This window comes from Oenanthe melanoleuca, chromosome 11, assembly GCF_029582105.1.
Source record: "Oenanthe melanoleuca isolate GR-GAL-2019-014 chromosome 11, OMel1.0, whole genome shotgun sequence".
Lineage (NCBI taxonomy): Eukaryota > Metazoa > Chordata > Aves > Passeriformes > Muscicapidae > Oenanthe > Oenanthe melanoleuca.
Window position 1 is genome coordinate 9,853,590 of NC_079345.1, and position 27,277 is coordinate 9,880,866.

A 27,277-nucleotide genomic window follows, 5' to 3' on the forward strand; every position below is an offset into this window, starting at 1 on the left:
AGCCCCGCTTTTCCCCTCACCTGCCCAAAAAGTGCTTCGCAGCGGCAGCGGAGCCCTCCCGCCCCAAAACTCCGCGGGCTGCCCGCAGCCCTGCCCGCGCCCCGGGAGCGCTCCGCTCCCCGAGGGAGAGTCGCTCCCGGCCACTCCGAAGGCTGCTCCTGAGTAGCTACGGCAGCTCTGACTGGCAACAGGCATTATTTTTATTTTAAGATATCCTCACTTCTTTTTTTTTTCTATTTTTTTTTTTCAACAACAAATTAACATGCCAGAGGCAAAAAAGACGAACGCTGCCCCCTCCCCCTCTGCTGTTGCGGAAAATAAACTGGTAAATTTGTGCTCATGTTAAAGAATGGCTATACAGTATATATCTCCTGTGGCAGGGGAAAAGGGTGATGAATAAAATTGTTGTATGAAATCGTTTGGGCTACAATAATAGTTATGGTTTAAAATAGGCGACAGGCTGCAACCTAAAGGAAACGGTTAATTCCCTTAGGAATTTATACATCAAACGAAAACCGTATTGAGATCGCTAATAGACCTATTCAGAATAGCCCTGAGTATAAGGAATAGGGCTTTTGAACGAGCGAAGCTCCTAAGCTGCTTTGGAAAATAGCTTTCTCAGAGATCGGAAGATCAGCTGTGGAAAGGTAGCACGACAATTAAAAAAAAAATCCATAGCTAGATGAATAATTGAAACCTATTTATTTTGAGGTTAGTCGGTTCTCCGCGGAACCTGTTGTCTCGGGAGCGCGGTCCTGAGGGGCTTTGTCGCTCCCTCTAGCACAGAGCGCTGGGGAGTTTCCCCGAGTTCAGCCGGAGGCGATCTCCGCCGGGGGGACGGTGCGGGAGGGGCCCGCGGCGCTTTGCCTCCAGCCCCGCACATCGGGGCTGCTTCTCCCCGGGCCAGCTCTACCGTGCCCCTCGCTGCGAGAACTTTATCCCGTTTTAAACAAGGCAGGTGAGTCCAGTAAAGCTCACTGCTGCACGAAAAATACGCCTTCCTGCGGGTCTCACGGACTGGAAATGAAATATCCAACGAAGGAATTCGAGCGTTTTTTAAAAAATCATTTATCATTATTAAAATGACAAAATAACATACTATTATCCCAGGAATATTTGATTCTTTGCACATTCAGTTGAAACAATTTCGATTTTAAACTAGGTTATCTACAAAAAAAAAAAAATCTTATAAGCTAGCGAACATAGACTGCATATTTAAAACTCAAAATACAAACTACTATTTAAATTCCCGTAAAATGTAAATATGCATGAATAAACCTGTTACAGCTAATAAATGGCTCTGACAAAGTTGAAGAGATTACAAAATAATTATCTGTTGCGTAAAGAAAAAAAAATCCAAGCAAACAGAGGGGTGTCTCGGCAGCAGCCCCAGTGGTCCCAGTCATACTCCCATCACATCAGCAGTGTCGATGGCAGCATACAGATGACACCCCAAAATCCACACTGAACGAGGAGACACCGGTCCCCGAAGCCGGGCGCTGGAACAGTCCTCGCCGTTATCTCTGTGCGGGGCACCTGGGCTGCTGGGGCAGCCGCACGAGCGAGAACTGGCTTTGGAGGCTCGGCGCTGGGGAACCCCTAATCCGCTCGGGGACCCGCTTCCCCCTGCCTTGGGCTGCGGAGCGGGCTCAGGGCGCTCTCTGTCCCCGCACCCAAGGGGAAAGGGTCTGGTGGCTGGGACTGCCCCGGCGGCGCGGCCCCTGTCCTTCCGTCAGCCGCGGCTCCGCGGGCTCAGCGCGGCCCCGCGGGACTCCCGCACGGCCGAGCGGGCGGCGGCAGCCAAAGCCGGGCCGAGTGTGACACCTACCTGCCAGCGCCGGCAGCACCGCGCCCGCGGCCGGCCCTGCGCGGGGCTGCGCGCCCGCGGGCCCCGCCGGGCCCGCCCCGAGCCGCGGGCCGGGGCACGGGGCCGGGCAGCGGGGGAAGGGAGCGGGCGCTGCGGCCCCCGCCGCACCGAGCCCCTCTGCCCGGGCAGCCGGCGGCCCCGGCTGCCGCCGCAGCACCGCTGCTGCAGCGACGCGGGCTAAATCTGGCAGAAAATCGAACTCATTAGCAAAGTTCACCAGCTGATTGCTTTGCATAAAACACGACACTGATTGGAAGTAATTAGGTTAAAAGATGGGACTGTGCTTCGATTTGGTGTTTCTAACAAGTGCTTTTGTGCGTGGCCTGATTTAAGCCTCCACCTCTGGGAACTGCGTTCCTCCCGCACCCGGCCCCGTCCCGCTGCCGCCGCCGCTCGCCTCTCCCGGCCCCGCGGGCGGCTCTCGCCTCCGGAGCCCCCCGACCTTTTAAAAATTTCTTGCCCCTTCCAAAAAGGCTTCAAGGTACTACTGTGAGGTCCTAAATGGAGCCCCGCGTCTCATTTAAGACGTGCTTTTATTTTTCTTCAGCACATATCTGCCCGTTGCAAAAAGAGAGTGTTTTTGATTCTGTTAAAAATCTTTTTTAATTAAATATTTGCATTTTACAAAGGCGGCTGCAGGTTTGTTTTTTTTTTTTTTTAATCTAATACTTATAACCTATTTCCTTTTTTTTGTCTCGTTTTTGTATCATAGTTTAACTCACACCCAAGGAAAAAAAACCAATAGGCATAAAAAATTAAATTAAACTTGTATATATATATTTTAAAACTATGAAACAATTCGGAAAAAGACACAGAAATGTATATATTTATATTACGAAAACAACATTAATGCCTGTACAGTTGTCTTGATTTCATAATTTACTTCAAAGATACTGTATTATCAATTTAAATACAAAAAAGCTACATTAAATATACAGAATAAGATTTAATACAAATCTTTCTTCTTTGTGTGTGTGTGAGAGAGAGCGTGTCACTCGTTTGCTTTTCACTTGCTTAAGACATTTCTGGGCGGTTTCCACCCAGCCATTTCAAATAGACTCTATAAACTTTTGAAGAGGGTGCTGGGAGGGAGGGGGGAGCTGGTCTTTTTCTGTTTGTTTTGTTTTTCTTTTGGTACTGGAAAAATAACTGCCAAAGCAATTTATTATTCTCTCAAATAAATTAAAAAAAGAAAAAGAAAAAAAAAAAAAAGGGAACAAAACCACAGTCCCAGGAGGGATTAGGGAGAAGCCGATATTAAATGTTGGACATACCTTTCTTCAGTTCGTAAGGTGAGTCTTTGCAAAGGTCTACTTGGGACTGGCTCCTGATCATTTTAGTGTCTTTAGCCAAGCTCTCGGCTCTGCTGAGGACAGTCTGGTTTAATCCATTGAAGTGGGCGCCGGGGGCGGCGGCGGCGGCGCCGCCGGCGGGGTGCCCGTGCAGGGCCCCGAAGGAGCCGTAGTTCGTGTAGCCGGGGTAGAAGGGAGCCGTGTAGTAGAGCGGCCGGGGCAGGACCGCCCCGTTGGGGAAGGGGCACTGCGCGGCCGGCGAGCGCGGCCGCGGCGGCGAGCGGGACGGGCCCCCGCCGCCCAGCACGGCGGGCCCGGGGGGTGCCGCCTCGCCGCCGGCCTCCTTAGCCTTGTCCGCCGAGGTGGCGATCTCGGCCAGCGACCAGAGCTTGGGCTTGGCGAGGGCCGCCTGCTGCGGCGAGTGGATGACGGAGGCGCCGGTGGCGGCGGGCAGCAGCGGGTGCAGGTCGGCGGCGTGCGGCGGCCCGGCGGCGGCGGAGGGCGGGCGGTACGGCGGGGGCTCCTCGCGGCCCGCCGGGCACGGTCCCAGCGGGGAAGCGCCGGGCGCCTTGTGGGGGACGGGCGGCCCGTCGAGCCGCTCCTCCGCTAGCTCTTTGCAATCCGAGTCGCTGAGGCCGCTCTCGGCCTCCCGGGGGCCGGGGGACTCCTGGAGGCGCTCGCAGCCCGGCGCTGCCTTGGGATCCGCCGTTCCTGGTAGGGGGAGAGAGGACAGGGGTGGGGGGGCAGCTCTCGGGCTCGCCCTGCGCCCCCAAACCCGCCCACCCACTTGGCCCCCCACCCCTCGGTCCCCGCCACGGTCAGGCCCGCAGCGCTGCCCGCCGGCTCCCCCCGCCCCGGGGAACAGGCCGCCCGCACCGGGCCGGGGGCAGCCCCGAGGGCGCGGCCGCCGTGACCCGGCCGAGCCCGCTGTCCTACCTGTGTCCGGCGTCCCGGGGTCTCCCTTCTCCTCTAGTTTCTGGGGCTCGTCCTCGTCGTTTTTCTCCAGGTCGATGTTCTCCTCTTCCTCCTCGTCCTCGCTGCGGTTTCTTGGGGTCCAGGTCATTTTGTTCTCCTTCTTGAGCCGCCGCCGCGCGTTGGCGAACCAGGTGGAGACCTGGGTGAGGGTCATTTTGGTGATGATGGCCAGCATGATCTTCTCGCCCTTGGTGGGGTAGGGGTTTTTACGGTGCTCGTTGAGCCAGGCCTTGAGGGTGGCCGTGGCGTCCCGCGTCGCGTTCTTGCGGTACGCGGGGTCCCCGTAGGGGTAGGAGCCGAGCGGCGCCGCGTACGGGTGGTACCCCAGGGAACCGGCCATGCCCGGCGTGTGGTCGTAGGGCGAGCCCTGGGGAGAGAGGGGAGAGCGGCCCGGCGGGGCGAGGTCAGCGGCCGCGGGGCGGCAATGACAGGGCAAAGGCAACGCCAGGGCCTGCCCGCGGCCCCTGCCCGCGCCCCGCCGCCTCTCCCCCGGCGCCGGGCCCTGCCTGCCTTCTCCCCCGGCTCTTTCCCAGGAGGAAGGGCCTGGGGGCTCTCCGGAGCCCGTAGTCTCCGACCCCAGGACACCACTGGCTGCCGGCAGCAATCCAGCGGTTACCCCCCAAATGCAGGAGCGGAAAAGCAAGTGGGCAGCGCGGCGTGGGGGCGGACAGCGGCAGGGGGACCGGAGCCTTCCCCCCCGCCCTGCGATCGCGGCAGACAACCTGCCGGGCCCAGGCGGCAGGGCGGGCTGGGCCGCTCCTCCCTGCCCAGGGACGGCAGGAGGAAAAAATAAAGCGGAGAAAAGAAGATAAAAGAGAAACAAAAAAAAGAGCGAGAAGATGGGCAAAAATAAAAAGGCAAAAGATAAGAAGAGGATTCAGAAAAAGGAAAGAGGGAACAGTGAAACTCTGCCCTAAACACAGAGGAGAAGCTGAGCCAAAGTCGCCGGTTTTTGGGGGGAGCTGCGGGGCGTTGGCTGTGGCCGCAGCTCCGCGGTGTGGATGTCCCGCACTCGGACTGGCCCCGCGGTGCCCCGCGGGCGCGCACGGCGGCGCAGTGCCCTGCCTTCCCCTTCCCCTTCCCTTCCCCGCGCAGCCCCGCGGAGCAGCTCGCGGCCACGGGATTAGAGCTCTGCAATATTTAAGCCTAATTATCGCCGTGCAGGGGAAAGTTGCCTGGATTTATCTCCTGGATTTCTCCCATCGCCGATCGGTCCTGAGTTCATTCCCTTTTCAATCACAACAAGCTAATTGTTGCAGAACTATGACTGGTGGTTTTTATACATTTAATTTTAATTTTTTTTTAAAGGGAATGAAACCGGTCCCTGCCTGCCCTGGTCCTGCTCGCCCGGGCCGTGCCGGCGACTCCCCCCGCGCCCGGCCCTGCCCGCCGCTGCCGCCAGCAACAGTGTGAGGCAGGGCACGGCGGCGATGCGGGAAAGTTGGGCGGCGTGGCGGGGAGCCGCGCTCCCTTTTGTCCCCGCGATCTCAAAAATAAAATGGGAACAAAAAGCAGGCCCGGGAGGGGGGGGCGGGCGCCCGCGGGATGCCGTCGTGCCCGGCGCGGTGCCGGCTGCCCGCGGCTGCTCTTACCACGTAGGAAGTGAAGGCAGCGGCGGCGGCGGCGGCCGGGTCGGTGCCGTACTGGAGGTGGGAGTTGTAACCCGGAGAAGGGGCGGTAAAGGCGGTAGATCCGGCATAAGGGGAAAAAGCGGAGCCCGAAGAAGATCTCCCAAGTTCATCGGTCCTGGGTCCGGAGATCACGCTGGTGCTGTACGCCGGGCAGGAATAGAGAGCCAAGGACGCTGACGGCTGGTACAAGTAACCCTGAGGATACGACATGGCCAGGCGCACACATACACCCGGGAGCCCAAGGCGCCGGGAGGGAGCCGCCGCGCTGCCGGGCTGGGGCGGCTGCGGCCGGGGCTTCGCGGGCGCCTCTCCGCCCTCGCCAGCTGGGCAGCGGCGGCACCTTGCTCTGCGCCGGGGCTGCTGCTCCGCTTTCGCCTGCAGCCGGGCACCGCTTCCTCCTTTTTCTCCCCCCCTTGCTTTCCCCTCTTTCCCTCCCCCCCTCCTCTCTTTCTCTCTCTCTCTCCCCCTTGTACTGGGGGGCTTTTTTTTTTCCCCTTCCTCCTCGCTCTCGCTTTCCGAAGGGTCCTGCCAAGATGCTAAGTTGGAAATTGCAGCTCCTGACGCCTTCAGCACGGCCCGGCGAGGCTCCTCCTTCGCGGGGTGTTGTCAGTGGAAGGACTGGCAGGACCCCGCTGGGCTGCCGCGGCCGGGCCCAACCAGCGGGAGGGCTCCGCGCTTCCCTGGCCCTCCCCAGCGCTCAGAGGCTCAAGTGCGCCGGCTCCTGGATTGCAGTCACCTCCGAGCCATTTAAGATCAGCTCCAACTTTCTGCATGTGCTAAATACCGTGCGGAGCCGCGTTGCGCCGGAATGCAAACCAATCAGTATATATATATTAAAAAAATAGATCTTTAATAAGATTTATTAGCCGCCCGGCTCCCCCTCTGCACACCCACCCCTCCTCGTGCTCTCTGCCCCTGCCCCTCCCTCTGCTAAATCATTGGAGGTGGGATATACGGCGGACTGGTGGTGCTGTTAGTTTTGATTTTCTTAACAAAAAAGGAGGTTTTCGTCGGGGAAGAACCGCAGTCCTGTCCCTGCGCTGCTCGGCCGGTCGCTCCCGCGGGCAGGGGCCGCCCCGCCACCGGACCTGTTGCGGCGGCTGTGCGGGCGGAGCGGCGGGGGTCCGGCCAGGAGCGGGGATCAGCCGCGAGGAGCGGTCGGATTTAGCCTTTCCCGGCGGCGGTGGCGGGAGAAGGGCGATCCGGAGGGGGCTGAGACGGGTCCGCAGACACCGCTCAGAGCGAGGGTTTGCACGGATCTGAGGAGCACACCGGGTATCCTCCCCCCGCCCTCGGCTCATTGAAGGGTCCAGGCAAAAGCAGATTAAAACCATATGAACCGGGATAAATCCCTGCCGATCAGAAGATGTAATCTCCTGTGATTCCACCAGATATATTTCCCAATAGAAACATATCCCGATTTATTCCCTTCATGCATTTTGTTTTCCCTTGCAGTTGAGGAAAGGAGCTGCTCCAGCGGCCGCGGACCCCCGGCCGTCGGGATCCGCAGTGCCTTTCTCTGTCGAGGGAGGGGGGCGATATCATAAGATTTGCATATTTAGAATTTATTTTATTTTGTCGCTTTTGCATTTCCCGACCGTAATGCTCTCGCCGCGCTCCCCCGCGGGACGTACGCGGAGACGCGAGGAGCAGGGTGTGTTTAAAAACGGGCAGGCCGGGGCAGGAGCTCCCCGTGTCGCCGTGGAGGCGACACCGACGCCGCCCCGCTCCCTCCGCCCGTCCCTCCCCGTGCGGGGCTCCGTCCCGCATCCACTGCCCCCGCTGGGCGCAGGCGGGCCCGGCCGAGCGGCCGCGCTGCAGGGCCGGGGCTGCGCGGGCAGGGCGCGCTGTCCCCGCTGCCTTCGGGGGTCGCGGCCGGCGGGGCGGGCGCCGCACGGTCACCCCGAACCTGCCCTGCCCTGCACTACAGTACCCATCAGGCCGCGGCCCCGCCGGTCCCGCCCCCGGCCGTCCCGGCGCATGACTGGCTGTTCCCCGCCGGCGGCGGGCGCTCCGCGCCTTGCGCGGGCCCGCGGAGCTGTCCCTCAGCGCGGCTGCGGAGGGGCGGCGGCAGCACGGGCGCGCTTGCGGCGGAGCCCGGAGGCGGCGCTGACGGGACGGCGCGCGGAGGCGCTGCGGGCCGCGGCGGCCCGGCCGTGCCGAGCCCGGCTTCGCTGAGCCCGGCTTCGCTGAGCCCGGCTTCGCCGAGCCCGGCCCGGCCCGAGGTGAGGAGCGGGCGGCGCTGCCCCGGCGCGGGGCGCCCCCTGACGGGCGGCGCGGGTCGGCCCGGCCCCGCTGTGCCGGCAGCGCCGGGCGGGCGCGGGGCCGCGCCGGGCTCGGCTCCTCCGCCGCTGGCCCTTCCCTCTTCTGCCCTCTCGCACTTCCTCGCCCCCCGTTTTGTTTTTTTTTGATATTATTTTTTTTTTTAAATTTAATTTTTTAATGTGCGGTGTGCGGAATTTCGCCTCTTTAAACTCCATGTGGTTCTGCCCCGGTGAACGGGACGGGTCCATCCCCGTCTCGCACGCTCCCTTACATGCTCAATCCACACAGGTGTGCACTTTCATCAGTTTTCGACTGCACGGTGTCACCGGTATTTGTCCCCGTCTTCATTGTAGCGATCGCTCTGGAGCACTGCATTTCTTTCTGCACTCGAAAGCTCTTCTGTCATAATCCTCTGACAATCCCTCTTGTTCGGGGAGTGAGATATCATCTGGTCAAGTTTTATACATTTAACATTCATTTTATATGTGAGTAGAATAACTAACTGCTCCTTTCTTTGTAGGAAGAAGTAGAAGTTTTAACCATCTTCCCATGGCATCTGACTTTTTTGAAGAGGAGGTAAGGTTAACGTCATGTAAAATTACCCTCTTTATTTCTGATGTTCCACTAATCTTTCTTCTGTAGGCATACATTTTGGAAAGTGGTGAGTTCATGCATACTTTCATGCCTTGCAAACATAATACCAGAGCTGATTAATAAACGGTAGTGATAGAACTCTTATGCCGTCAGGACTGTAAGTGCCTATCAAACTGACATTCTCACTACATTATGCCACTATTATATTCTTTGCAGTTTTAAAAGAACTGTAGATAATTATTCAAGATATTGAAACATTTAGTTTATAGTTCTATTGCTGTGGTTGTCACCTTCACTTTATATCAAATTTGAGACTCATTTCTTAAGGATGTCTCTATTTTCTGCTTTATTTGCACATTGATAGCTCTACTGAATGACTAGTCACAGCAACTTTTTCCTCTGATAGCAGCATATTAAAATGTGAAAGCCTAAGACTAATCTGTTTTGCAGGACTTTCAGCCACTTGATGGAAGGGAAATAAGAGGTTTGTTTCAAGACTCTTATGTCACTCATCAGTTCTGTTAACAAACGTGGCGCTTGATGCATTTGCTGCTTCTTTGCATTTTTGCTGAAGGTACGTGCATTTGAAGGTATGGATGAGTTCTTGGTATCAGGATTGTGTGTATTTTGCAGCTGCCAGTGAAATCATAACAGTGCAAGTCGATATTAAAATTCTGGACTTTGTATATTTTTCTCATAATTTTTTGGAAGATAAATTGTTAATAAAATAGAAAAAAACCCTAAAAATCTTATTTAACAATGGCTTGGATTGCAGGCTGGCTGTGCACTCTTAACTTTATTTAAATTTAGGCATGTGAATTTAGATTCAGCTTCTATAAGCTGATATAATTATATATATATTATATAATTAAAATCCCTATTTTTATAGCCTTCAGTCTGATGGGCTGGTCCTGCAAAGCTGTTAGAAGGGTCTTCGGTTAGTTTAGTAATTGGACTCCAGTAGGGTTTTTGGTATGAGAGAAGCTTGGATTTGAGATGACTTCACAAAATGTGACCCAAAATACAGCAACATTTGAATTTGCATATTTGTCTTTTCTACGCTGGTTTCTTTTGCATAATTTCATTTAGATTGTGCAAACGTGGTAGAGCATAAAATGGCTTAATAAATTAGTGCATGAATGTACAGTAGGGATCAGATGAGAATATTTTCTTTCTGAGAGAAACAAATGTGAAAAGAGGCAGAATGATCCTGAAACTAACAGCAAACTATGTTTTAAAAATACAGTTGTTGGTGGGCTCTAACTGTAAGTGCTTTGGTTCCAGGTGGCTTGTAGTGAATAGAGTTAAACTTTGCTATCTTGGATATCATACACCTTAATTTAATTAATTTAATAGCTACTTTCTGTTGAAACTTTAAAATCTAACGATCCTGTTTTTATTGCAGTCTTTAAAGATCTAATCGTTCTTCTGTGTGTCTGAGATGTAAAACTTAGTGCAAGGAGAGACAACAGATTGGTTCCGTCATACGATTTTGTTGGGTTTTTTTGAGAGTACTTAAAAGATTATGATGGATAATGCTGTCTTGCCAAAGAATGCCGACACAGGTGTTCATCATTATCTTAATTAAGATCCTGAGAAAATGTCATCTTTCGGCATGAATTATGAAGGGAGATGCATTAGGAGATCATTTCAACTTTTTTTTTTCTTTTTACAGGGGTAGATGAGAAGGAGGCTGTTTTATCTAAACCTTTTTTGATATTTCTTTATCAGAATACCTGACCTTAGACACTGAATTTGTTTTTCTAGTTCAGTTTGTGACAATATTACCAAGAGATCTGTATGTGATGCTAATCCTCTTAAAAAAAAAAAAAAAAAAATTAAAAATTATTTCCCCTACAAGATGCCCTGTTTCATTTAAAGCTGTCCTATTAAAAAAAAAACAAACCCTGTGAGACTCAGATGGTAGTGGAAAATGCTGCTGGAAACATCTGATAAGAAATGTTTTATGCAGTATATTTAAAAGTATTAACAGCTCTTAACAGAGAAAAATAAACACATGTGAATATTCATTTTTTAATTAGGCATGAAGAGAAAAGAAAATTTTCTTTCTCATCTTTGCACTACCATAGAAGTAAAACTAATTAGCATGCAAAGAGGAGGGAGGGGCCTGTGTCTTTCTATGTTAAATCAATCCATTATTAACTGGGCAAGAGCTAAAAAAATGCATGTAAACTATTGGCTGCAAAACTTCGGGACCCTTTCCTGCAGACCCTGCTGCTGCTTCCCTCAGGTGCAGTGCTGGAGCTCCAGGGTCAGGCAGGGCACTGAAGTGCCCGTGTTTTGTGGCTCTCTCTGGGTAGGGGTCCTGGGAGGAGCTCTCTGGGCAAGCCCCTCAGCTCAGCTGTTTCTTCTGCCTGCTCTTCCTTTGCCCGAGATGCTCCTTGTTCACACTCTGTGTTTGTGGTCTGAGAGCGAGGTGTAAACTCGTGAACACCTAGAATGACTCTTCTGTGCCTAGCATTTGGGTTTTAGGTAGCTTAGAGTTTTCTTTTCCTCTCCAAGCCTTTCTACTTTAAATCACTTCTTGTCTGCTAAGAGAAACCTGATTATCAGTTCCAGTCTTTTTTTTTTTTTTTTTTTTTTTTTTTTTAGCTGCTTCGGCAGCCTTTTTAGTGTGTGGAATAAAATACAGAAGTGCAGCTGACAAGCCTTTCAAGCACCCAGTTATTGTACTGAGCATGTAACTCCAAAGATCTTGACAGTATCATGGGAGAACCTGAAACTGTATTTCAGTTTCCTTGAAGTTTCCTGTAATTAACTTAAATGGCATTATTTGCTTGAATTTGTTGGCATAGTATGGACTGAGTTAAGAATGTCTTTTGGGTTTATTTTACTGACAGTTCCATGGACATATGCAGAAAGTAGACTCTGAGTGAAAAATGAAAAACTGCTTTCTTTCATGTCTAAAACAAGTTTTTCACTTGAAGCAAGCCTGTTAGTTGGCTCTTATAGTGAATGAGGATCAGCTCAGTGGGAAGTGTGGCTGTGGCTCCCTGTGCTGTTTTATGGGATGTAGGTAGCAAATTCCCTTTTGCCTGCAGGTGCTGCAGCATGGTGGGAGCTCCTGTAGCTGGAATCTGACCTCCAGTGTGGGTGCTAGAAGTGAGTGACTTAGTAACAGTATTGTGTTCCAAAGATTTTGTGCTTTATCTACTTTGCTAACATATATTTGCAGTCCTTATGACTGATTTGGAAGAGCTCAGCAATACCTCTCTGAGGAGAAACATAAAGCCAGGTAGCCCTTCTGGCCTTACACCCAAGGAATTCTTTTTAACAGTTCATAATTTCTGGGATTTTATTAACATTAGAGCTTTTTAGTCTTTATTCCTTAATGTGGATAGCGCAGATGTAACAGATTTTGAAGCTGCTTTTTGCAGATTCAAGTGAATCTATTTGTAGAACCAGCATATTTTTTTTTCTTTTTTTGTTTTTTTTTTTAAATTATATAAATCATTGCTTGAGGAGGAAAACAAACCAATTGGACCTTTCAAGGTGAATATGTATCACCATAACAGAGTTTACTGATAAATGTGTGACTTCCTTGCTCTTCCTGAAGGAGATGCACCTTCCTGAGCAATTTCTTTTTCCCAACAGAGCAAAACTGAGCTTTTTCTTATCATAAGCACATATTTTTCACAGTATTTCTTAGCATTTCTAGTGCAGATCAAGAACACAGCATTTACCTCTGAAATATTCTCTGCTGACATCTACAGAAATATTCATGCCCTTCAGATTTAATTTTGTGTAGAATAATGCATGGTATAATATGTAGGTCCTGTGTTTTCAATTAAGCTGTATTAGGTAACTATGCTCTTCTTTCATATCCCATAGCAAAGTATCAATATCCAGATGGCAGTGTGCTAGGATAAAAGATAGCTACAGGCTTGGCTGCTACTGTAAAGCCAAGAACAAACATTTTAGCCTGTGTGATAAATAAAACCCAGGTTGAGACTCTCGGCGTATTGGAGTTGCACTAAATAATTCTACAGTGCTGTTTATTACTGGTTTCATTGGATAATATGCAGCTGTAAAACCTGCTTGAAGCTTTTATTAAGAATACTCTGTCATTATAAAAAGGTGCCCACGACTTCTTTATGGTATTGGCAGTGCGAGAATTACTTTGTTTGTGCTTTCTGGCTTTTATCTAGGAAGGACCTTGCTGTCTCCCAGCTCCTGTGGGCATTAGGTTTCATGAATGTCTCTTGGGAAGAGGGCAGCTCTGTAGAGCCTAAGTTTCCAAAGTAATTTTAAAGGTATTTTCTTTCCTTTTGCTTTTTCTTAGGTTTATTTCAGTATTTAATTTATTGCTTCAGTTAAAATTCACCTGATATTCCCAGTAGTATACACTGTGCTACTGTGTCCCTAAGTAAAACTTAAGCTGAGGTCATCCAGGTAGTTCTTTGAGTGAAGGCTGCAGAAGGGTGGAGAGGCTTTTAGATTGGATGGGAAGGGATGGAAAAACTTGGTAGCAGGCAAGGAACTAGACCTGAGTTTGTTTTCTCCTTGCATTTCTGGCACATCCTATGACCTAGATTTGTTCATGTAACCCCAGACTCAGTTTACTTAAGAGGAACTCTGCTTGTCTCAGAAATGTCCAGGTATAAATGGTGTCCATGCTCATATAATTGTTGTGCTTTTGAGCAGGGGCAAGTGGTTAGTTAATGCTGTTACTGGTTCTTTAGCAAAATGCCATTAAACTTTCCTGTTCCTCAGATCTTTGATCTGTGCACCTCTCACAACATGTAGGATTGAACACCATGCAGTGGGATGTGGCATTAACAGAGTGTCTGTGGGATTTAACAAATACACTGGATCAGTGGGTGAAGAAACCCTTGCATTGCTCAGTCTGTAAATCCTTGTTTGTCAGAGAAACACGCTGTCTGAATTAGTGACAAATACTATATATTTGTTCCATCCCCCATTCTCTGTATGTCCCTTTTTTATCTTTATAGATTGCACCCAAGAGAGAAGTAGTGAAATCCACAGTGGGGAAAATGAGCCCGGCAGTCCATCCTGTCCTGTACCTACCAGAATATGGGAAGAGACCTAGTACAAAGCCAGAGTGCAGCTGGGCTTACAGTCTTTTTAACCATATTAAGTCCTGTTCACAGTTAATGGTAAGTAATCTGCTATGGGTTTGATATGATTCATTAAGCAAAGCATTACAGCAGGTGCATTTTCCTTTGTGGTCCTGGTTTCAGTCACTTACAAAATACAGAATTAATGTTTCCAGACACATCAACTTGATTCCCTTCCCATTTCTGTTGAGAAAATCATGCAGTGCAGGTGACAAGAACTGTAATAAGTATGTACTTCTTTTCTTTCTATTTTTGTCCTCTCCAGATGAGCTCAGTGAGATGGTCTCAGCAATGCTGAAGAAGGGAAGGATAAAATTGGAAGGCAGGAGCTATTTCAAAGCAGGATTCTTCATCTTTCTGTAATGCCCAAACATGAAGACTTTATAAACTTCATTAGGTAGAGTATTGCTAATAGTGTCATATCAGTAATATTGCATGATATAATATGGCATTGCTGTATTGTTTGGTGATCATGTGGAGCTGCATTAAATAGATGAACATATGCCATTGACTTAAATGAACATTGTGAGTGAGAGCAGTAAGTGGAGAAGGAGGGTACTAGAGGAAATGTTAGTAGCCTTTTTTAAGCCAGGGTCTTTCTTTTTTCAGCTGTTTCCATAACCAGTAGTTCTTTTCTTTCTTGATCAAGATGGAATAAAGAAAAATATCTTCTTGTTTAAGAAATTGAATCTAGTTTAACTTCTTAACTAGAAAGACCTCACAGTTCTACTAGCTGTTAGAGCATCTTAATGCTTTGTCCAGCAGGAAATTGCACTCATGGTGCTGACCCAGTAAGATGTGTGGTGCAGCAGCATGTGCTGCTCTTGCTCCTCAGGGCTTGTGAAGTGTCTGCTGTGGCACAGCCCTCTGTGACCTCTTGCATTGAAGGATGGAATTCATGAGTCCTTTTCTGTCTGGAGCTTGTGGGAGCTCCCTCCTGAACCAAATAGTTCTGAAATACTGCAGAAAAAGATCTGACACTGTTGTCTGGGAGATGTGACTGACTTAATTATTATTAACATTTATTAAGTGCCTTACAATGGAGTGGAAGAGCCATTTTTATAAATAGGAGAACTGGCATGTGAGGAAGAATGAATCTCTTCTATCTTCTGCAATTCTTGACCCACCTAATTAGGTGATTGTCAGAAGAAATGAGGAGCTGGCTCAGGGGAGCAGCGCTGGGGAAGCTGCCGACACGTTCCGTACGCGCCGCGCTTCTCCCTCGCACAACGGCTTAGCCTGGTGAGCAGGGCTTCCCTCTGTCAGTGTGCTGGGCCAGGGGGCAGATTTAAAAGGCCTGAGGAGCCTGAGGCTGTCTATTGGATAGCTTCATTATAGATCTCATCCAGGGAAAAAGTGGGGAACTGCAGCTCATTTCTAGGAGCTACTCTGGTTTTTAGCAATTCCTCACCCACTGCCTCTTCCCGCTTCCTTTCGCTGTGGAGTGGCCTTTCCCACAATAAGCTGATTCTCTTCATGGCTGATATTTACACTTAGTTAGCCTCTAAGGCACTAACTGCTTCTTCTGGTCTAAGACTTCAATTTCTTTCTTTTTTTTTAATAATTTATTTTGCTAAGAAAGGGAATCTGTCCAGCTGTTACAAACAATAGTGGTTTTGATGTATATCAGTAAAGAGTTAGAGATGTATGTTTTCCATGTAGAAGATAAAGAGACTTAAAGCCTGCTTTAAAGGAAGGCAAACCTTGGAGAGGTTTACTTAGATGTACAATATGCCCTATTCTTTCATTTTTAAAAGCAGTATTAAGGGATTTTTTTCAAGAAAAGAGAAAATAATTTCATCTTTTTGGTTGCATTTTTTCGTAGTCTCACAGTTGTAAGATAAATATTCAGAATTAGGAGTTGCTAAGGTTAATGTGATTAAAATGAGTATGTGATAACAGGCTCTGCACATTAAAGATTAAGAGCTCAAATTATAGACTCCAGAGGGAAACACTCCATGAGCATTTGTAAATTTTGTTTGTGCAAGAAATGCAGGCTTAGGCCTAAGGTTGAAGTTGCAGTTTTATTCTGATGTATCTGCAGAGAATTCTTTTAAACATCGTAGTGTTGGGGTGAAAATGGTGGGGGGACAAATGAGGAAATAATTTTGGACTAAGCATTAGTGTTACTCTATAGAAATAGATTGGTTTAACACAATTTATTCACATTTATAAAGGTCAGTTTGTAGCATTCTGAGTGCAGTAGTTCATTCTTTATGTATAAATTGATCCTTTATATAGATATAATTCCATATACAGCATTTAATCTTTGAATGCAAGTTGAAAATATATTAGCAATTAATTTATGTAGGTTATGACTTTTTTCCCCGTGTACTCTGCAGTGGTTCCTACCCTAAAGTTGAGTCAGTGTGTGCTTAATGAAAATTAGATGTGAAATGTAATATGTAGAGGACAAAGAAGCATTGAAAGCCTTATTGCTCTTAAAAAGACAAAGGTACCTCAGATAATTCTCCTTTCTTAATCTCTTAAGAATTTGATGCATAATTCTGTTATGAGCAATTTGGAGTGAATAAAAATATTTTTAGAAGTGGTATTAGTACCAGATATTATTTCTCACCTTTTATGAAGCGTAGCTTGGTTTTAAAATTTAAAATGCTTTGCATTTTGAGAGGCTAATTTATAGGCAGTCTTCCACTGAGAAGGAAAAGCACCTTGGATGTTTGTGGAGAGGCGAGCCTTATTGTTATATCTGTGAAATTTGCTAATGTTGCAACCATTGAAATAAAGTGTTTGTTTACGTAACAGCAGTGGCATTTCTCCTCCTCTTCCTTGTGGTTTTGTCCAACTAGATGTTATGAGTGGCAGTTGCAGTGACTGCTAAGTGTTTAAATGATGACACCATTATGTGAAGTGATTTCGAAATGAGAGATTCCAGCCAAGAATTACATCTGCTCTCATCTCCTTCAAATCATACTCTCTGGCTGTGCAGATTATGATTGATTTGTTTGTGACAGATTGCAGGAAACAGTCATTGATTTTTCAATATTTTACCTTAAAATTATTTACAGTTGTAACCAAGGGGAGGTATTTCCATGGGCTGTCAGCCCCTGAAAGACTGGGATAATATTCCCTGCTCCCTGACAAGACAAATTACCCGTAATGAGTGCAGTAGCTGAAGGGTATACTTTTATTTTAAAATATGTCAATAACCCAGTGACTAAACGAATATTGATTCAGCATAATGAAGCCTGAGTAATGTGAAAATGAGCTCTTCAAGGAGCATGGTAAAGACTTTCTTTTTAGCTTGTAGCAAGAAGCTTTTCATTCTTTACTATTAGGTAGTTGAAATGTGCAGTCTTAAACAAGTCATCCTTAAACATTGGTAATATGTGAAGTAACATAACAAAAGAACTTCAGGGTTTTTTTCTGTTTCTTTTTTCTTTTTTTTTTTCCTCCAAGTTCTTTTTTTTTCAATATATTTCACTAGATCAAACGCTTAAAGAGGAAAATGCAAGTTCTCCAGGGCAGAGATAGAATTACTATTGGTGTAAATGTTTTTTGCAGTAATATTCTTCAGCTAGACTAGTGGCATTTTTAATGTGGATTCTGAATATGGGCATGGAAATATATCTAAATAAACTGTAGATTAAATTTCATGTTACTGACTTCTTGACATACTGATGTGTGTTCTGTGTGATCAGTCTAATATTCTTGTCCTTCAACAGTTTAGAGTGGCTGGTTTATGAGCACCTAGATATACTGTGGTATAAAACTTAGTTACCATAATGAACATTTTTCTTTCCATAACATATAGCACTGCATGTTTCTTACCAAATGAGAATTCTCAAGCAGTAATTCATTTAAATTACAGTAATTTATGCAGTGCCATAGGTGCTGTGTGGAAAAGCATCTAATAGATTAATACGAATGTACTTCAATTGTTCAGGGTAAGGATTAGATTAAAGATCACGTTGAGGTACAATTTTTTTTAACATTAGGAGTATTGAACGCTAAAAAAACAAACCCCACCCTGTCATGTGAAAGGATCAATTGGTCATTTGTATTCAAGAGCATCGTGCAGCATTGGGAAGGCTCTGCAGAAGCACTGGGTATAAATAGCTGTGTAATCCAGACGTAGACAAAAAGATATTTTCTTGGAGTGTTTGTGTATAATGTGTCAATTATGAAAAAATGTCATAGCCAGAAGCATTTAGTGAGTGTGTTTGGGCAGGAAGACGACTTTCCTTATTTTCTGAGGACTAAGTTCAATTGCATCCAACTAGCTCGTGAAAATCTTCAGAAGGATGTTTTCCTTTCAGCACACAGGTGATTTTTTTCCAAATGTCATTCCTTTAGCACAGCTAGAAACTATTTCAGGAGGCACTTGAGAACCTGTGGCATTGAGAGTTAAATGGCAACTCTGGAATGTGAGATATCTTCCTGTTTTTAATTTGTTAGTTTTCAGAAAAAAAGTGTGATGTATGTTTGAATGGGTTATAAATGTAAATAATTGTAGTTTTGAGGGTTTGTGCATAGCACCTGAGATTTCCAAAATATTGGAGAATTATTAATGGTGAGGCAGTAATAAAATGAAATACATAACTGTGACAACAGAAGAATTTGGGACTCTTTTTAAATGTTACAAGAGGTCTACAAATGTTACTATGTTGAACTTCCTGCTCAGTGGCATTCTTCACACCTCAAGTTCTCTGCCTGTTCTTTGTTTCTGTACCTTTTTGTTTCTTTGGCCAACAGCAGGAGATGAAGGGAAGGGTTCTTGTTCCATAGTTTTCCCACAGTAGCGAGGAAGAGTGAGACTGTTCAGGGCTGGGTGCCAGCTCTGGTGGAGACTGAAGGGCAAATAAATGTTTGTTTTAACAACATCTCCTTTTCCTGAATAACACTGCATGAGCTCATGGTACCAAACTGAGTAACAGCAGATACTGCTGGAGGTACTGCTGGCAGTGAAACCAAAGTGGGCTCTGCTTGCAAGCCATTGGCGTTTTTCACTTACAAGATAGGCAACAACTCTGGCCTTGCTGCCTTTCCCAAAGATCAGTTTGTTTGCTGAATATCTGCCATTCCAGCTTAGGCCTGAGCCATGTGATTGGCACTAAAGGCAAATGGTGCATTCTTGGCTTTTTATTTTCATTTGTGGATGATACTAGAGATGTCTGATGATGGTGCCTTGGAAGCTCTACAGTTTATTCATACATCTCTCTGTGTTAGAACTGTGACAATTGTTAGTCCACTTTCAGGTGGATTGTGGAGGAGAAAATAAAAACCTCAGACAAAAAAAAAAAATCCTAAATAATTAATTAGTTAAAAGTTGTTGTGGCATTTGGGATCTCCCAGGAGCAGAACATAAACCCAATTGCTGTTCAGTTAGGTAAAAGTAAAAATAGAAAACACTGTGAAATTAAGATCATAGGTAGAGAACAGAATAATATAATTTGTGATAGAGATGAGGCTATTGGTCAGTCATGAATGTCCAATATTTAGGGGCTGTATGTTCCTCAGCACTTGGCAACTTGTAAGTTTTGGCCCATTTCAGTTAATTTCACAGTGAACACAGTGCAACAGTATATTCTTGTAGTGGGTGATTTTGTGTAACAATTCACATCTTGATTCCTTGTTGAATAAAGTAGCAACCAAAACCAGTGGTGGATTTTAAAGTATTTTTTTCTATTTACTCAGCCTCTGTGTTATCTATCTGCTCCACAGACCAGCCAACTAAAACAAGTTTAGTTTAAAGTGAGAGAGCATGTTGATGTAGGTGATGGAAACTGTGCTTACTGGCTAAGCCTTCTCCATGCTGCCTCCTTCCCACTGTCAAATTACTTATTTGGAATCTAAGAACTAATATGTGATGGAACCCAAATCAGAACAGTATTCAAGTGGGCAGGCAGTACAATGTAGAATTTGCTCATCTAAATGTTGTGATTACTTGAAACCGATTCTTTGTGCCCTGAAGTACACTTTGAAGGTGTTGTTTCTTTTTGTTTAAATTTGTGGACAAATTATTGCTTTTCCAAAAGCAATTCCATATATGCAAATATTCTATTCTTTCGTAATGACCATTTTGTGTACTAAAAGCTGTCAGCAGTGCTGATAGTATTGCAGCCTTTGGTGTATTGGCATATGATGAACTGTAAGACTGAGATAACCCTATAAAAATATGTGAGGGATCCAAGATGCTGTGAGACTCTTGCTTAACTGCAATGGTTAAAAAGGCATGGCTGACTTAATGCATGAGTGTTGAAATCTGTGTCTGGAATTATGGAAACAAGTTGAGAAACATGAACAGAATTGATTGTTGATTATTTTCCTTTGTAAAAGCTGGGAAAAGATGCATTGTGCTTTTCTGTAGTGTCCTTTTTTATTATTTTTCTTTTTCTTTTTTTTTTTTTTTTTCTTTTGTTAACTTATATTTTAATATGATGTGTCATTCCCAAAATGAAGTAGTGTCCTTGGGCTGGTGGCAACAGCTGGAGTTGCAGAAGTTATAAATAATTCAGAGAGGGATAAAGGGTAGGGAATTTTTTTGTCATTTGAATCTTTATTATGTGCACACGTTTCATTTTAGATATGGCATCATTTGAATTCATTCAGTATGATGATTGCACTGACCTGTCATATTTATTTTGATGTCCCTTCGAAGGACCATATGCTCTGTCCTCAGCATGAAAATGATGCAAGTAGTGAACTGAAAGGCAGCTCTGTTCCTGTAGGGATGAAGCCCCTCACTTCCATTGTCACATCAGTGGATGTACAGCTGCACTGCAGTAGAGAAGGTGGAGTTGTTATGTCAATGCAGTGACTAAGTGGCAGTGTAGCCTAGCAAAAGGTGGAAAAAAGGGCAAAACCCATTTGCATCAAGGTACTGTATGGCATTGAAAACTCAGCTGTCACTGAGGGCCAGTTGGTGTGAGGAACCTGGCATGTGGAAGGTGGAAAGGATTAAAGCCAGCTAGAAATCTGCCAAGGTGGAGGTGTGCCATGGTAGCTTTAATGTGGGAATACAATTAATTACTCTGTATGTTGGAAGTGGGGTTGCCATGAACACAACCTCCTGGGGTTGCACAGGACTTAGTCTGGATATGCAAGGTTCAGAGCTTTTGCTTTGCCCAATCCATGTCCTCCTTTCCTCTTGAAACTGCCTGCTTAGTCAGGCAAAATCTTGGGTAATGTTTTTTGGGGGGGAACAGAGGGAGGAAATAGGCAGTTGTAGTTTGCCTCTTAACAAATTCTGCTGTACCCATTGCATCTGGTCCTTCATTTATTTCGTTGGTATGTTCCTGTGGACGAGTGGTACGTTTTCCAGAAGTTACAGGCTCGAGCTCAGCCATGTCCCATAAGTAATGAACTGTATGATAATGAGTAATGTCTGGTCCTGTGGCTAAAGCACTGGTTGGTATTAGCAATTCACAGTTGGTGGATAACAGGACTTTGTTGTGTTACCTTTGTGTGTAATATTAACACCATAGGATTGCAACCACCTCGATATTTTCATGGTGTAAGGTGTGCTCATGCCAGGGGCAGAAGGAAGCCAAATAAGTGCAGGCTAGTGAAGTACAGTAACTAGAAGCTGTGAATAACTATGCAAAATTGTTTCTTTTCTAGATCCTGCCATCAATGACTGAGCTTCCCTGAAATCTTCTTATCAGTTACTGCCAAGATGAGGAGGATAACAGGAAGGAAGAGTTCTTAAGTGGCTTTAATGACAGTTAATTTCATCTATTTATCAAATGACAGGTTGTTTTTTCCTCAAAACTCGATTGTCATGACAAGATGCTTTTGGAAGTAATTTTTGTAAAATAAAACTGACAATTTTTAGGCTACAAAGAGCTATTATGTCTTTCTATAGAATGTTGTCATTATGGCAAACTGCTGGAAATTCTTTATTTTTTAAGTAATTTGATTTGCATATTTTGTTAATTTATTTGAATGTCTGTTGAATGCCATTTGAAAAGTTTCTTCCTAGAGTTCTTTTATTCAATGGAGTAGTTATTGTAACAATGCTCAATTTATTATTGTCTAAATTACTGTTGCCCTAGCCTCCTGCAAAAATGTTTCTTTTTAGTAATTCTTAAACAAATAAGAAATGAATGAGGTTTTGTCCCCTTTGTGTTTTGACCAGCATAATTTGTCTTTAAGTGAAAGTGTCTTCAGTTTTTGGAATGACACAACACAAAGAAAGGTGTTTTGGTTTTTGGGGGTTTTTTCCCAACAGCACATGTCTTTTGTTCAATGATTTTTTAATATGTACATTGCCAAGATACAGTTACTGGAAGGAGAGAGAGAAGCTGTTGGGAATGTCATGTTATGCCAAATTAAGAATTATTAGCTCTTAGTTTCTGTGCAATCTCTTCGACTAGAACTCGACCTATTGCGTCTGGCATATACTTTGACTCTAGTGGAACTAATGTGTCCTTGGAGTAGCATTTCAGAGTAACTTCAGATTCATGGTTTTTTCACAAGTCTGCTTTAAACTGCTGGGATTAACTTCAGAGAAGGCGAGAGATACAGGCTCCTTTGTCAGCAGCTGTGCTGGGTAGAGAAGGAGGCTTCATGCACTCTTGCTTGCTCGTTCTCTCCCTGCTGGGGAAGCAAACTGAGCTGTTTCCCTGAGCACACCCAGACTTGCTTCAGCCAGAGTTAATGGTGTTATCAAATACTAGTTATCCAGCACCCTGGGTCACGTTGGTGAAAGGACAGGGCATGCACAGACCAGCTTTGCAGATGTCATGTCTGGGAAGGGTGGTGTGTTGACAAGAGTGTTGCTGAGGACTGGCCCTGGTGTGTTGCAGTTTCAGCAGGTGCAGTTACATCTCTGGGATGTGGTAGAAATTGGATGTGTTAGAAAGCTGTGCGGATCTGTCATGCGTAATATTCACATTCCAGGGACATCCTGGAAATTGCAAAATAAACCTGTGCTCTTTGACTTACTCCTTGTGTGTGCCAGTGTGAGGGGAGAGAACTGGTGTGTGTGTACATGGCAGACACCTATTTCAGGAAAATGTATCTAGTCACAATGTGGGAATGGTACAAGTGTTTCCATTATCTAGAGAACACACTTTTTACTTTACTCACCAAAGAGGCTGCCTCAGCCACCACATGCCTCAGGAGAACTGCTTTTGACACATGAGAGCTACCTTGAGTGGAGAAGGGGGAGCAGCTCTAGCAGGAGTGGCTGCTGTTGCTTCTCTACAGTGTTGAATCAGTACATGCTGGAGTCTAGTGAGGCATCCAAGCTCTTGATATTCCCTGTGCCAAAGTTAGAATGGTATGGCTAGTCTTTAGTACTCAAAGACATACTGAGAAAAAGCAAATGAGCAACTCCTTCAACACTGTAGGTGCCTTCCTGGAGCTGGCTTGGGCATACAAAGAACAAGAGGCTTTCTGATCTGTCTGAAACCTGAGAGCAGCAGCACTGCTTGCATCTCCTCTGGGGGCACTGCCAGGTGAAGAGCACAGTCACAGAAAGGACTGAGCCTCCAGCTCAGGTTGTGTCATCCATTATCTTCTATTTGTCCTTAAGGTAAAGGATGAGGAATATGCAGTGGCCATACTGTACATATGGAAGGGAGGAAAATAATGTGCCATGTCTGTAAGGAAGGGGCAGGTGTGGCTCCAGCTGTGGGAGCTGTGCCCCATTCCAGCAGCCAGGGTTGAGCCATGGCTGAGCTCTCAGTGCTGGGTTCAGGATTGATGTGCCTCCCTCAAACGACTCACTTGTCTCCCCTGACCATGAACTAAGTGCAAATGAGCCTCCACAGCTCTCTGAGACAGCCCATAATTCATACAACTCTTTTTATCTTCAAATGGACTATTGTAGTACCGAGAATGAGATGTTTAATAAAATACTTGTGATTACCTAGGAATCTATCTACCTGCCTAAGTGGTAGTACACAGTAAAACCAGAACTGCAAAATAACATCTTACATAGAGCACTGTCATGGATGTTAAGCTGATGAGTAAAATTTTGCATCCAAGTGCTAAAAAGACAACAAAATAAAACTCCAGGGAAGGCAGGTTTTCCTCTTATAAATATTCCAAATAATAGGCTGGTTTCAAGTAGACTTCCTGGCTCTTTGGTGATTGCTGCATTCAGTCTGAATCTCTCAGGAATCCCAATCATAATGGTGTGTTTATTATTATAAACACATGATTTCTATATATGTTCTCCACAAATATGTCAGACAAAACAGAGTTTAACTTCTTAACTAGCACTATATGGTTATTTTCTAACTCCTTTAATTTCAGTTCTGACTTGACTGAATAAAAGGTGCATTCCTGAAAATAATCTTTACATCTGTAAGGTGACACTTGACTTCATATGACTGTTTGCATACTGCAGACATAGCACAGCATTTTTGAAGCAATATGTGTTGACAATACACAGAGATAAAAATCAGTTTATGACAAACTAAGGAGCAAACTTTTAATAAGACTGATGAATCAGTAGAAATTATTAGAAAGGGAATGTTAGATTTTCTATCATTTGAATGAGGATGAAATATTTTTATAGAGGTATATGCTAGAACAAATGGCTGGGTGTGGTAGAAGAATTCCTCACAGTCTTCTGTGGCTTTTGCAACTCCTGGGGTCAGACTGGGTCACTGTAGACATCCTTGGGAGTGAGAAATCTCAGTGTAGCAAATATCTGTAGAATAGCAGCTTCCACTGAAAAGTTACTCAAAGTTAATTAAGCTTATCTTCAAAAAAGGATTGGGAGGGGATTTGGGCATGTTCCTGTTGCCTAGTGCCATGCCTTTTTCAAAGATCCTCTTTCACCTGAGCACTTGCTCCTGTAGAGCAAGGTGGCTTAGGTGGGTTTCTCTGGTTCATCCATCCTCCCTCCCTCCATCCACATGAATTAAACAGCACATGAGCATCTTTTTCCAGAGCAAATGTCTTCTACAAAGTGTCGACTTCTACAAAGTGTAATATTGCCCTTCTGCTAGAGATAATTATTAGGTTGAAAATAATCTGACAACATCCTGCTGTGGATAAATTAGGTTTGTTCTCTACTAAGATTAGTTAACTGGCACCCATTCACTAACACATTACAAGAAAATGATTGCAAGCTGATTGTATCCAGTTATCTGCCTTTTTTATTTTTAAGGGGCTTTTGTTGCCATGCTGTTGCCAAATGCGTGCAAATCATACTTTTCCAAGTATCCTACAGCCTGGGGAGATGGTGCTTGCTGTCCTGTACCATGAAAAGACTTGTGGGCAGAAGTGTTTGGAGAAGGGGAGGGGTTGTCTCCATGCAGATTTCTGAATCATGTGCACCTTTGATTTTGGCCAACAGGGGTGTGTTCTGCTCTATGGCAATCAATACATTACCACCAAAGTCCAAAATGCCAGGTATAATTAGCTCATATGTTTAAATAAGTGTTGTTATTTTTAAGCTTGTATATGCAAGCCTGTTTTCATACAGAAGTAAATATTTTACTTGGGAAGAATGCTGTGCAAATCAGAAAAAGCAGAAAAATTGTTTAAAGTTATGTACTACTGTTTAAGATTTTAAAAATAACTGTGAGATCTTTATTTCTTTGTTTACGATTGATTAGGGTTAGAGTTTTAGAAGCTTAATGCTGACTCTAAGTGCTTTACAGTCAGTCACTGAGAAATATGGACTTGGCACAACTCACTTTTCTGTCCTTCAGTATATCCATTATTGTTAGATGCTGAGTGGTCATTGCACATAAATGACTGGTTTTTGGGTATTTTACATTTTTACATGTTCGGAAAAATACTTTGTCAAAGCAGCTGCTGGGTGAATGTAGTAATTAAAGAACTGTACTGCTTTTATTGAATCTGACATATGCTGCACATTCCTTAAAACTCAGTATGTGAGCAGAATGTTTCCAGGATTTATTGATGGCAGACGTCTAGAGATACTGGGGAGCTTTTAATAGTAGTAAAGATAACTTGCAAGTTTTATGCTGTTATATAAATCTGTCTTTAAGAAGAGAGCTGTTATTGCAATACATTGCTCATGTTCTCCATATTTTGTCTGTGTGTATGTTTTATGTATGTACTTGTACACCTACACACAAATGCTTGACCTGAGCACTTTTATTTGACAGTGATTTTATATTCTATTTAGTATTTATTTGGGAAAAAAATAGTGTTCTAATGCTGACTGAGAATATCAATTTGCTTGGTACCAAAAGTAATCTGCAGTATAGTGTGGGGGTTTAAAATTTGTTTTTTTTTTATTTAAACTGAAATACAGCCCTGCTTAGTTTGAATTACAGCTCTTATGGTGTGAGTGTCATGGTAGCAAGCAAGGAATCTTACTCAGCATAAACTGAGGCTGGGTTTCAGTTTAACTAGTGTGATGAGTGCAATGTTCCACATGTGTGATACTTTTGCAAGTTCTGAAAAAATAGACTTGTTTACCTATCATCCCTATTTTGTATAATTTCAGAACAGAATGTTGTCATTGCTGTTAAATTACTTGGCTAAAACTAGCAAACTTTCACCTGTATATTTTGTAAAGTTTAGACCTTAAGCACTTTTCAAGCAGGAAGTTTGACTTATCATTGTTGCACACTGTAAAATAAAATACAATATTAAAATACATGCTGAAAGAACATTCTTCATCAGCTATGAATAAACATGTGGAAAAGCTATTTTCAAAATTTCAGGGTTTTTGCTAAATATTTCCCAGTTGATTTTGTATTACCTTTAATATGGGACTTGGAAAAGAGGTTAGTTTCCCTTACCAGCATGCTTAAGGTGCTGTTGTGTGTCGGTGTTCTAATCTTCTAGGACTGTGTAAATGGAAAATACCCTTCATAATTTTAGCATTGTGTTAGGTGTGCAGTAGAAATTAGTTTTATGCCTGGTTGTTTGCATGAGCAGGCTGGGTATTTTTAAGTGTGTTTGTAGTCCAACAAACTCATTTTATGGACAAATCTTTTCATATTGGGTTCTGCAAGTTGAAAACAAAAACTTTCCTAAACTACTCGTGTGCTTTAATATTGTGAGTCAATTCCCATTGTGCTAAAGTGTAAACTAATAACTAATCCATAGGAGTTTATGCAGCAGAAAGTCATTTAATTAACACTTTTAATTTCAGCTATGAGAGAAGGTGCAAATGAGGGCTGGAGAATGGAGAGAGGCTTTGCTTTTCATTGCTGAAGTCTCCCTGCACTGTAAGTCTGTGATGCCCGTGGTGCACAGACCATCTCCTGCCTGCTAATTAGGCCTCTCCAGTGTGCTCTCTAGAAATGTGCTGGAGAAGTTTCTTTCAAAATACCACCACACCATCATAAACAAGGGAACAGTACAGTATGTAACTATTATACACCACTCACTTGGCAGACTATAATTTAATAGAACAACAATGATCAGACCAGTATATCAGTTAATTTTCAAAACATTTTATTCCACGCAAATTAGCTCAGGTCCTGGAGGGCAAAATGACAAGAGGTTACTCGTACACTATGTATTTAATTAATTGAAAAATGCTCAAATTGCTTTTACAGTTGTTATTAAAAAGTAGAATCAGTGTTGCCAGTGCTCAACCATAATTAGAACCCCGGGGAATTAAATATTTAGCATTAGTAATGTAAC

General features: G+C 44.9%; 1 protein-coding gene and 1 long non-coding RNA gene across 5 annotated transcripts; one reads left to right on the forward strand and one right to left on the reverse strand.

The window, feature by feature from the left end:
* Positions 1 to 2,397: 2,397 nt before the first annotated feature.
* On the reverse strand, positions 2,398 to 6,168 carry IRX5 (iroquois homeobox 5). Its single transcript, XM_056500509.1, has 3 exons — positions 5,727 to 6,168; positions 4,096 to 4,501; positions 2,398 to 3,870 (listed from the first exon to the last, which is right to left on the reverse strand). Exons 1-3 carry the CDS (start codon positions 5,973 to 5,975, stop codon positions 3,125 to 3,127), a joined length of 1,401 nt encoding a protein of 466 aa, XP_056356484.1. The 5' UTR covers positions 5,976 to 6,168; the 3' UTR covers positions 2,398 to 3,124.
* A 1,599-nt stretch (positions 6,169 to 7,767) lies between these two features.
* LOC130257712 (uncharacterized) lies at positions 7,768 to 26,279 on the forward strand. Of its 4 annotated transcripts, none has more exons than XR_008841368.1 (7): positions 7,768 to 7,990; positions 8,551 to 8,606; positions 9,075 to 9,198; positions 12,794 to 12,898; positions 13,598 to 13,762; positions 13,989 to 14,120; positions 21,308 to 23,009. It is a non-coding gene; the product is annotated as an uncharacterized LOC130257712 (long non-coding RNA). The 4 variants fall into 4 exon arrangements; XR_008841370.1 differs by lacking the exon at positions 7,768 to 7,990 and adding an exon at positions 8,021 to 8,318; XR_008841369.1 differs by lacking the exon at positions 12,794 to 12,898 and having other exon boundaries at positions 21,308 to 26,279.
* Positions 26,280 to 27,277: the final 998 nt, after the last annotated feature.